Here is an 11,913-nt window from a genome sequence, read left to right as displayed (position 1 = left end):
AGGCCCCTGCCAGTTCAGTGTCCCTCTGCCTGCACCCCCCCCCCCCCCCGCGACACTTTCGTCTTCGCGGTCTCCGTCTCGCCTGCCGACTCTCTCTGCGACCTCCTCCTCTGCTCCTCTTCCCTTCGCTCGATCTCCGCTCAGGACAAGTCGTCACGGTTGTCTCTCCTCGCCCGCCTGTCTGTCTGTCCACTCTCCACTTTCTCTCAGACGCGTGATGCTTGTAGAGCAGCCCCGTGGTCGACTCCCTCCATTGCCCCTTTCAGTCATTGTCCTCCCACAGGAATCCTTGAAACGCTCTGAACACATCCCCCCCCGCCCCAGTTGTAATTCGACTTCCGTACTGCGGCATGCCATTGTGTCCGTCGTCCTGTGCAGCGTCCTGGACACGTCTCCCCCGCGGCTCCCGCGCGGCTCTGCGTCCGCGATTTCGCGACGCGGATGCGGCGAACAGATTCCTACCCCAACAGGGCGGTTTGAATTCACTCGCATGCGGCCGGACTTGGGACATTGTGTGTAGCATGTGCGTACTGTGTGTATACCGTGTGTACTGTGTCCCGTGTACTGTGCATACCGTGTGTACCGTGTGTGTACTCTGTGTATACCGTGTGTGTACTGTGTATACTGTGTGTGTACCGTATGTGTGCTGCGCATACCGTGTGTACTGTGTGTGTACCGTGTGTGTACCGTATGTGTACTGCGTATACCGTGTGTACCGTGTGTGTACTGTGTGTACCGTATGCACGACTCGGCAGGCAGCTGTCTCCGTGTGCGGTTTCGCTTTGTGCCCTTTTTAAATCCTTTATATTAAGTTCGCTTGCTTGCTTGCGTGCTTGCTTGCTTGCGTGCTTGCGTGCTTGCTTGCTTACGACCGTGCAAATCTTTCGGTCGTTTTTTAACCCACTTCCCGTGATCCAATCGAGCTGACATTTTCCACACAGACTCGTTGTGCGAGACAATTAATGTTCGTGAAAAAAAATTCCCAAAATTTTACACTTTTTAGGCAAAAAAAAAATATTTTACATATATTCAAATAGAACGCATTCATGGCTTTGGCTGAACGTCAGAGTGTAAGAGCCCAGAGCGTAACCCCTCCACAGGCCGTGGCGGAGTAGCGCAGTTGATAGCGCCCTCGCTTCCCATGCCAAAAGTTGCGGGATCGATCCCCGCGTCCTCCACAGGCGAATATATTTTTAAATCCTTTATATTAAGTTCGCTGCCACGCATATAAAGGATTTATAGTGAAAACTTTGTTTTTACGGGTTATACTTATTGGGAACGCATCTACTACATCTTCTACTATACAGACTACATTTACAACTACATTTATTAGTTTATCTACTGCAACATTTCCTACTACACCTACTACATCATCTACGACTACAATATATATTGCTACTACTATATCCACTACTACTACTGCGTAAAGCGAGGGTAGCCTATACAGTATTAGGCGTAAAGGCAAACGTAAAGGCATCCAATGAGTAAAACACAAAACAAATAACCCGCACACACACATACACGGCCAACCAGATGTACAACAGGAGACCCATGCCATGCACGACTGCGTCTTTCACAGAGCGGCACGGGTTTATCAGTCCACCGCATTCGCTCAAAAATGTCAAAAACGGCCCGGTTCAGAAGTTGTTTATTTTTGTCTTAAAAGAGGGCAGCCCTTTAAACCGGCACCATCTGCTATGATCAACGCAACACGGCATATAAATATTTCTCAATTTACAAAGTCGTTGTTTTTTCTTTCAGATATAAGTCTATTGGCAACACTTGCCTAGTAATATACGTCTCAAATCCGGGTTGAATCTTGGGTAATACATGTTTTGGAAACCTTGCATAAATACGAAACACAGGACGGCATTTAGTTCGAATACTTTAACAGTCGTACAGCTGCCCAACCTCGTGTGGGACCTTGTAAAGCTAAGCAGGCTAGAGCCTGGATAGTGGTTGGATGAGCAACCACCATGCATAACGGGTTGCTGTGGGTTGCTGCTGCTGCAGCTGCTGCTAGGCTGCTGTTGCGCGCATCACAGGGGCAGGGCAGCGAAAACAATCCACGGTTGTACTGCTCTATGCTCCCGGCGTCTCCACCACCCGCACCGTGACCAGCCCCCACAACACACGCGGCGTACGGAGGCGGGGAATAGGCATCACCATCCAGCAGCAGCGGAGAGACGCGCGTGTCGCGCACCGTCGATCAACAGTCAAGCCACTCGGCCGTCGTCAGCGCCGTCACAAGAACAATGTGTGTGGGGGGGGGGACAGCGAATTCCCACGCGGCCCGGCGCATTTTGATGAACGATCGCAGCGATTTTTAGAGCGGCCAAGTAACCATTTGTAATAAAAATATGGAATGATAAACGGCTAAGTAACGTTACACGCCGTCGTTTTTATCAAGCGCGCTCTCTTCTCATCTCTCTCTCCGTGCCAGAACGTTTCTAGTTCGACCCGCCGTGATGTGAACGCGGGCTACCGCTCGGGAGCGGCGCTCGAAGGCTCCCAAAACGCACCGAGCGGAGAGCAGCGCTCGCTCCAGCTCCCTCCGCCGCGGGGATTGAGAGAGACGGCCCGACCGACGGGGGCGGTGGGATGAAGGCGTCCACAGGGCGGCCGGCAGGACTCGAGGCACGGAGGAGTCGAGCCGGAGGGAGGGCGAGGCGAGACCGCTGCTGCCAACGGGCGCCGGGGTTTATTGCTTCTTAGTTTTGTGTCTCGACATCTCCCCTGCTCGTTACGGGATGGTGTGGCAACACTGGACTGCAGCAGTCAATCAAATTCGTGTTGATTTTATTCCGGTGCAGGTTTTGCGTCGGTCGACGATAATAAGCGTGTTGCACCTACGACAAAAGGTTGAATTAATTTGAGGTGACGAACAAAAGCAAACGGAGACGCTTGCTGTACTCTACAAACGATCAGTCCATTTCCCCTGGGAGCCATGCGACGTTCACGCACACCGAACCCGGCCGTGGCAAATCCACCCTGGCACGAAACGCAACACCTCGAGACGCACTTCACCTCGGCAACCACAGCGAATAGACATCTGTCAACCACCAGCGGCAGTTTTAGTTTTATCTTTGCTTTTACAGAGGTCCAAGGTTGCACGAAGTGCTAGAACAAAACCGTTTAAAGTTTATTTTTTTATGTGAGACACAAACTTCGTAATTTCGCACAGTGCACTCAAGTGCTTTTGGAAACGGCTTTGGCACAGCATCGGTTCGTGCTCAAAAGAAGAGCGGATGATGAGTTCAGAGTTTTTTTGTTGTGTTACAAAGATAAACTTTAGTGCAAGGCAGTCACGCAAGCCATGTGATGTGTGTAAGTTTACTTGGGTGCATGCCACACGGCGGCGTTCCCGCCACGTCACCCCCCACCGGCCAAGTCCGTGAATTGGCACTATTCATTCGGGTTCGATATTCGAGTTAATAGTCCATTATTAGTGTGTTTTTCTTGAACGTTTCCTGTTTGTACCGTATCTTGTTGGCTTCACGATACCGAATGCATCACCAGCAGACAACCTTTCAACAAAGAGTGAACGTATTAAATTTCGATTTAAAGCTTTCGTGACTGCAGGGATTCATCTTCTTGGTTCTTTCGGTAAAGTCACGTAGAAGGGAAGTTATTATGTTTTATTTTTATTATTTTATTATTTCCCTTCTACGTGACTTTACCGAAAGAACCAAGAAGAGTGAACGTATTCTCGCTAAATCGCGGGGAAACGACGCGCGCTTCGCGATCGTGCAATAATTAATTTTTTGTAGCGTAGACTCATCACGCACGAGACGACCACATCGCACTGCGTCGCTGCGCCGGATGCGGTGCGGCGGGCGGAGGGCGATCGCGCCGTGGCGGGCCGAGTTGTAAACATAGTGGGGGCTTCAAATTCGTGGGTAATCAACGAAGACGAATTACGCATTTACGCCACAAGGCATCGACACGAAACCCAAAACAAAACGACTTGCGCGCTCAGTCGTCCCTGAAGCGGGTGGCCGCACGAGGCGGCCGAGAGGAACGCGAGCTCACGAGGCTTTTCCCACGATGCCCTGCGGGACGAACGAGCATTGGACTTCAGCGCCCGTAACCATGTGCTGCTCCCCCTCACGGCGGACGTCGATGCCCCATTGTCGACGGGAGACGACGTTTTGATCGGGCTCGAGTTTTCCTCGAGAAACTCCCGTTACGGAGCGGGGGGGAGGTGGGGGGTTTGGGCGTCGTTACAGGCAGGGCCGTTCGTCGTCAGCCTGACGGTTGCCAGGGGGCTGGGTAGGGGGTGAGGTTTGTTTTGTCGATAGCGATGGGGGTCCGGTGCACGGTGGGAGCTCGCGGACGGTTCCACGGTGGCAGCCGTCGCCCGGCGGAGTCGCGAATTGGCGACGCGGCCGGCACGGGCAGTGCGGTCCCGGCTAGAGTTCGGAGCGGGAGCGCGTGATGCGCGGCCCCTTCCGCTTCTCGCGCTTCTCCTCCTGCTTCCTCCTCTTCTCCTCCTTCCGGAACGCCTCGCGCAGCACCTGCGTGTCCCTCAGCATCTGAGCCCCCCCACCCCCCGCCCCCAGGTGCGCGTGACCACAACAATCACGGCAGGGGTTGGCGAGCGAACACGGGGCGCGGAAATAAATGCAGCGCCGTGTCTTGCGTTTAAACGTCCGTGAGCCGCTGCGCGCCGATTTGCGCGCAGAAAGCCGGAATTACCTTCTCCTCGTCCAGCTGGAAGGGGTTGTGATATTCGGGCGACTTCTCAATGAGACCCAGCTCCTGCGACGCCTGAGCTCAAAACAGATCAACACCAGCACACGCACGGGTATCAAAACAAAGAACCCGGAGGAAACCCATGCAGAACAGTGGGGGAATGGGGGGGAAGGAGAGAATATACAAACTCCACGCCGCAAGAGGCGCCCGGATCGGGAATGGAGCCCGGGTACCGTCTTGTCGCCGCGAGGCGCGGGGGTCACCGCGGCGTGCCGGCCGTCGGCGAGCAGCCTCACCAGGCCCAGCAGCTGCGCGTGGGTGCCGTCGGCGAAGACGCCGGTGCCGTTGCAGAAGAGGAGGCCCCAGCGCACGAGGGCGAGGCGCTCCGCGCTGCCGTCCACGTAGCTGTGCACGATGCGCGGGAAGCGCAGGAGCACGTCGCCGAAGAACGCCACGTTCTCCACCACGTGGGAGAACGCTGCCGGGGCGGGGGGGGGCACGGGACGGGACGATGGTCGCTTCACGACGCCACAAGGGAGCGCCTTGCGCCTCGGCGCAAACGCTCATCCCCACGCCGCTATAACGGACGATGTGAGCCGACAAACAAACTAACTTGGAATAAATGTAACGTTTTTTCTATTTCCGACGCTGAAAGCACGAAATGGAATGGCACCGGATCGCTTGACGATTATCATGGTTGGTTACGTACGGTGCGAAAGAAGTTCAACATACATACATGGTCTCCCTATAAGCCTCAGCATGACGCCAGGCCTGGTAACCAGGGCTATATTTCAGCCGGTTCTGTCCGGGTCAGTGACCCAGAAAACGTTTCCACGCCTGGCACACCGCATGCAGTATACCTCTCGATATGGTTGTAGCTGCTACAAGTCACATCCCTATCCCAGTCTACCTATCACGCGAAAAATAACCAGCGAAGGATCGGGCCCTGGCAGTAACGGTGGGCACCCCGTACCGTCCCTCTGTCGGGCGTCGTCGGGGATGGGGCCTGAAGGCAGCACGTTGGCGGCAGCCAGGATCACGCGCGATTCCTCCAGCACCTGATGCACGCACACACACACACGCACGCACGCACACACACGCACACACGCACGCACGCACACACACGCACACACACGCACGCACGCACACACACACGCACGCACTCACACACGCGCACACACACACACACACGCACACACACACGCACGCACACACGCACACACACGCACACACACGCACACACACACACGCACACACGCACCTTATTAGTCACTGCGAGCTGTGCCACAGGGCAGCAAACTGAACACTTCGGCATTCGCATTTAGTGGAGGATTAATGCCCCAGCATCTCAATGTGCCTTGAATCTCATCTCAATCGTTGCAATGCCCGGCTGCAAGTATTCTTTAGCCTAGGGAACCCCCGTAGGACAGCCGTCCCTGTGCAGAGGAGGTCCAGGTCTGCTTTCAGATTTTTACTAATTTAATTCGTTTAACCCCAGGTAAGATCTCAAGAGCGGCCTGGGTCAACAAAACGACAAAAGCAACGACATAAAACCCTCACTTCCACCATCTCCATGCGGCGCTGCACCCTCTGGGTACAAACACGCAAAAGCACGACTGACGCAGAAGCTCAACGCGTCCGTCGACAAACCAACACTGAGGCGGCCTTAAAAGAACGAAAACTCAAATGTAGCAAGGGGCGTGACGAAGGGCCATTCGCCCCGAAACGTTGCCCTACGAATGGGTTTGGTTGCCGTTGTTTTTGGGCGCGAGCGGTCGGACGGCGATCGCGGCCGAAATGGGACGGCGGATGCGGTTCAACCGCGACGGCGCGAACGCGTTCGGTCACCTTGAAGAGGCCCTGCAGCATGATGTCGATGATCTTGTACTGCTGCTGGAGGTCCCTCAGCTCAATGAGGGTCTTGAGGGCGTTCATCTGCTCCTTGCGTTTGACCTCGAACAGCTTCTTGTCTTGGCGCCCGTCGAGTCAAGGCGTCGGCGGCGATCGCAACGATTCCCAAAAGGGAGCTCGGGACTCGGAGAAGTGGCGATCCGACGGCGCTCGGACAGAGAGGTCGAACCGCTCACTACGCAACTCGAGCAGCGCGGCGAGTCGTTCCCAACCCACGACGCGCGGGCGCACGCCGCGTTCCGCAGGGCAGCGGCTTCACTCGGCGACTTACAAGCTCATCATAATCACAACAACAACAATCTCGAGATTTGTAACACGCTGCACAGTAACCGCTCGCTGGGCGGCAGCAGCAGCATTCAGATGGCGCGCCGGCTCTACCAATAATTAAGTTGTTATCGGCCAATTAATGTGCATTCATTCGCTTGAGAGCATCGGTTCCCAACCTGTGGTCCAGAAGCCCATGGGGAAGTAGTCCACGGAATTCTTGCAGACACGATGCTTGGCAATAGCTCGCATTCTGCAATGTTATTGGGGCACGCAGTCCACGAGCCACAGCAGAAATCGGTACCACCAAGGGTAGCAATACTTCGGCAGTACCGATTAATGCGACAAAATAAGGGTGGTTTATTTGACAAACCCGCTCATTTTCAAATCGATCTCGCAATCATTCAGTCCCCGTTAGTGGCCGCACGAAGAGGCTGGAGCCACGGCGGTGACGCCACCCCGGGCGGTAGTCGTGACGAGGATACAGAGACCGAGGGAGACCTTGTCCGGGGCGGTGCGTCGCTCCTGGGCCTCCGCAGCAGCAGCGGCGGTGGCGGCGGCGGCGACCGTGAGCAGCAGCAGCGCAGTGGTCGTGGCGGCGCCACCGCACCACCGTGGCCACACCGCGGGCACACGAGCGCCCATTTCCTCGCCAGCCAGAGGTGCCTGCCTGGGTGGGTGGGCAAGGTGCGAGGCGCGGGTGAGCAGGGCGATCTTGGCGCCCACCGATTCACTGCGGCGCCCAAGTCGCCTCCTTTTCCCTCTTCTGCAGCGACGATCGTGGTTAGCGCTCCTGTCAGCACCAATCGTTGATTCGTCCATGCGGGTTGAGGGATCGGTCTCTCACGGACACGGACTGTGTCGTAACTCATGCACCATATTGTGTTCAGCCACCACGCTTCAGGTCACAACAACATCAATTACCCACCCACCTACCCATTCACACCGTCACTCACCCCGTCACTCACTCACCCTGTCACTCACTCACCCCGTCACTCACTCACTCACCCTGACACTCACTCACCCTGTCACTCACTCACCCTGTCACTCACCCCTTCACTCACTCACCCCGTCACTAACTCACCCCAATCACTCACTGACCCGTCACTCACTCACTGACCCGTCACTCACTCACCCCGTCACTCACTCACCCCGTCACTCTGTCACTCACTCACCCCGTCACTCACTCACCCCATCACTCACTCACCCTGTCACTCACTCACTCACTCACCCTGTCACTCACTCACTCACTCACCCTGTCACTCACTCACCCCGTTACTCACTCACCCTGTCACTCACCACACTGCAGGCCGCAACATTTCAGTTTTTTCCCTCACACCGCTCGGTTTTGGAGTTACCTTCCAATTGTTACTTAACTCTTGCTGAACTCTTGCTTAACTTTGAAAGTGCTGTTTGATGATGGCCGCTTGACGTTTTGGGGCCTTTGACGGTGCGCTCATGAAACCGCGTAAAACATTTACCTTGTCCGTATCGTATATCGATGACTAAATTAGAGACAAAGATCCCCCGTATAGCCTGTAACAGACTGTAGGGGCAAGTGCTGTTCGCGAGCACCTATGAAGGCCGGCACGGCACACGAGGGGGTGGGTGGCCAGCACCACGCCCGACCGTCTTTGTCTCTCCACTGGTGATGTTTACACATCGCACCAGGTACTCATTTGAGGCCGAGTCGACCTAGGGGAAGCCCAGGACCGATTCAGCAAAAATCGAACCCGGGTCGCCAGGTTCGTAGCGCAGCGTGGCGCTAACCACTACACCACCGCTCCCCACGACTTCACGACATTGGAGACCACCAGCAAAGCACCACAGGTGACTGAACTCGTAAACCGTCCAGTACACCCTAGTAGTACACCCTAGTAGTACACCCTAGTAGCACACCCTAGTAGCACACCCTAGTAGCACACCCTAGTAGCACACCCTAGTAGCACACCCTAGTAGTACACCCTAGTAGTACACCCGTCCATCTGTGCGAGAATCAAAGCCTTGTTCATTGATACTGGTAGGAACCACCAGGTTCCACCAGCCCACAGGGGATTATTGTGTCCGTCCGTCCGTCGTGCAGGGAGGGGCTGGGTGGGTCTGGGTGGGGAGGGGCTGGTCACCCCCGTGGTGCCCTTATAAAACTCAACGTTTAACCTACTCACGCCGGCTCGTGCCCGCCCTCACAGTCGGGCATATTTGCGGAATACACCACGCCGCCGTTGACCCTGGCCATTGGCCGAGCAACCCAGCGTTCCTACCAGCTCCCTCCGCAGGAGGAATGTGTTTTGCGAGCGATGGTCACGACGAGAGGGCTTCGGCAGACGAGAGACAGGGGGAGAGGGACAGAGTTGGTGTCGTGGCGGCGCTGTTCATCCTCCTCCACCGTTGCAGGAGCACAAACACCACGACGGAACACGACGGAGGTGGTGGCGGTGCCGGCTGCATGGCCACAGTCGAGTGCCGTTCAGGCTACGAGGCCGATCGCGACGAGCGGGGGATGGGAAGTGAATTTGGTTCGGTGAAGATTTCGGTTCGAGCCGATGGATGAGTTGGTGAATCAGGGCTCCCCCACCACCAAGACACGTGGCGTCGCTTGGGTTGTGCTTCCATCGATTTGTCCGCAGGACACTTTGTATAGCGGCCTCTAGTGGCAACGAACGCGATGCCAGGCGAGACACACGAAGCTCTCGCTTCTGCCGAAACCTCTCGCCACGTTTCACGCGCGGTCCTGCACCCCCCCCTGCCCTTTCCCTGCTGCGGTGACTCCTGGCAATTCCACGTTACTGTGACGAGGCGCGGTCCATCCTGAGTGACAGCACCTACCGAACTACAGGAAATCGCTGGTTGTGAACTCCGCTGACGATCTCGCATCATGCATCGATCTACTCCGTCGTCGTGATCAATATCGGCCATGGGCAATCCACTGCTGGATGAGGGCCTGCCCAAGGCACCGCCGCCACACCGACCACAGCACGACACTGCCTCGCATCGCCGTGACGAACACTTCAAACAGCGACCAGCAACACACCGTAATCTATACACGGTGTGTATAAACACGCGATATGATGCACACAGTAGCGTGTGATCGTGACGACAGTAAGCTACTGTAGATACAGTACAGTGTATAAACACACGTGGCTCGGTGCTGTCACACGTGGGCCGCGCACTGTACGAAGACGCCACGTGTGTGTGTGTTGTACGACACGTGTGTGTGTGTGTTGTACGACACGTGTGTGTGTGTGTTGTACGACACGTGTGTGTGTGTGTTGTACGACACGTGTGTGTGTGTGTTGTACGACACGTGTGTGTGTGTGTTGTACGACACGTGTGTGTGTGTGTTGTACGACACGTGTGTGTGTGTGTGTTGTACGACACGTGTGTGTGTGTGTGTGTTGTACGACACGTGTGTGTGTGTGTTGTACGACACGTGTGTGTGTGTGTTGTACGACACGTGTGTGTGTGTGTGTTGTACGACACGTGTGTGTGTGTGTGTTGTACGACACGTGTGTGTGTGTGTTGTACGACACGTGTGTGTGTGTGTGTTGTACGACACGTGTGTGTGTGTGTGTTGTACGACACGTGTGTGTGTGTGTTGTACGACACGTGTGTGTGTGTGTTGTACGACACGTGTGTGTGTGTGTTGTACGACACGTGTGTGTGTGTGTTGTACGACACGTGTGTGTGTGTGTTGTACGACACGTGTGTGTGTGTGTTGTACGACACGTGTGTGTGTGTGTTGTACGACACGTGTGTGTGTGTGTTGTACGACACGTGTGTGTGTGTGTTGTACGACACGTGTGTGTGTGTGTTGTACGACACGTGTGTGTGTGTGTGTGTTGTACGACACGTGTGTGTGTGTGTTGTACGACACGTGTGTGTGTGTGTTGTACGACACGTGTGTGTGTGTGTTATACGACGCGTGTGTGTTATACGACACGTGTGTGTTATACGACACGTGTGTGTTATACAACACGTGTGTGTGTGTTGTACGACACGTGTGCGCGTCTGTTATACAACACGCGTGTGTATGGTACAACACGGCACATCGCCATTCAAACACAGCAAGTGCTGTTAGCGAGCAGCACCTTTGAAGGCCGGCACGGCACATGGGAGGGGGTGGCCAACACCACGCCCGGCCGCCTTTGTCTCACCAAGCACTCATGGTTTGTATACACACCGTGCCGAGGTACTCACTTGAGGTTGAGCCAACCTAGGAGAGCCCCCCTCCGAACCGGTTCAAATGTTCGCCGTCACCGATGTTTGTTCGCGAGCAGGAATCGAACCCCGGTTCGCTTGTCGAGTTCGGCGCTCACCGCTGCGCCACCGCTCCTCACAGAGACACGCACCGGCAACTGCTGCTGCTGTTGCTAACACGTGGCGCCTCGTACACAAACAGGCGCGAGCAGTGGCGCTGTGTGCCGTGGCCCACATGAGTCGCATCCTCATCCCCAACCCACCCCCTTCGCGTGGCCCGTGGAGTTCCTCCTCCGAATAAATTATAATTTATTATCGTATCGGCACTTCCACCCCCCACCACCACCACCCAGACAACCTTCGTTGTTTGCCGTGTTTGTGGAGCTGTGTGTTTGTGTGTGTTGGCTCTCTCCGCTTGACTCAAAGAGTTCATCGCTTTGTGTCGACGGGACAGCACCTTGCGACGTTTCGTTCACTCTGGGCCGTGTTTACTGAAGAGAGCATTCGAGATCAACAACAACAAATCCCCCGGGGCAAGTGTTGTGAGCGAGTGGTGCCCACGCTATGGAAGCTGAGTTGGCCACCAATCACGTACGCCCTGCCGCCTGTCTCCCCAGTGCTGATGTATCACACGCACTGCACCAGGTACTCTTCTCAGGCTGAGTCGACTTAAGGGTGGCCCAGGAACGGGTTCATATATTCGCCGCCGCCGCCGCCGTGATGGGTGGCGAGTATTCGTAATTAAAACAGCAACACGCCGTGTCGGTCACTCTCGTGGTGTGACCATACTCCACTGCGCTGGTCGCGTGCGCCTTGGGGAAGGAGTTGCCCTGGGGCCGGTTTGAG

At 55.5% G+C, this 11,913-nt stretch overlaps 1 protein-coding gene across 2 annotated transcripts; it reads right to left on the bottom strand.

The window, feature by feature from the left end:
- Positions 1-1,632: 1,632 nt before the first annotated feature.
- LOC144726480 (coiled-coil domain-containing protein 134-like) lies at positions 1,633-11,321 on the bottom strand. 2 transcript variants are annotated; one of them, XM_078605227.1, is made up of 7 exons: positions 11,068-11,321; positions 7,356-7,536; positions 6,544-6,665; positions 5,669-5,753; positions 4,992-5,173; positions 4,699-4,770; positions 1,633-4,535 (listed from the first exon to the last, which is right to left on the bottom strand). In XM_078605227.1, exons 2-7 carry the CDS (start codon positions 7,513-7,515, stop codon positions 4,413-4,415), a joined length of 744 nt encoding a protein of 247 aa, XP_078461353.1. In that variant the 5' UTR covers positions 7,516-7,536; positions 11,068-11,321; the 3' UTR covers positions 1,633-4,412. The 2 variants fall into 2 exon arrangements, with proteins under 2 accessions (XP_078461353.1, XP_078461352.1); XM_078605226.1 differs by having other exon boundaries at positions 7,356-7,540; positions 11,068-11,320.
- Between the last annotated feature and the right edge of the window lie 592 nt (positions 11,322-11,913).

This window comes from Lampetra planeri, chromosome 23, assembly GCF_965212315.1.
Source record: "Lampetra planeri chromosome 23, kcLamPlan1.2.h2, whole genome shotgun sequence".
NCBI classification, from domain to species: domain Eukaryota; kingdom Metazoa; phylum Chordata; class Hyperoartia; order Petromyzontiformes; family Petromyzontidae; genus Lampetra; species Lampetra planeri.
The sequence above is the reverse complement of the archived record's forward strand: the minus strand, read 5'-3'. Positions and strand labels throughout refer to the sequence as shown.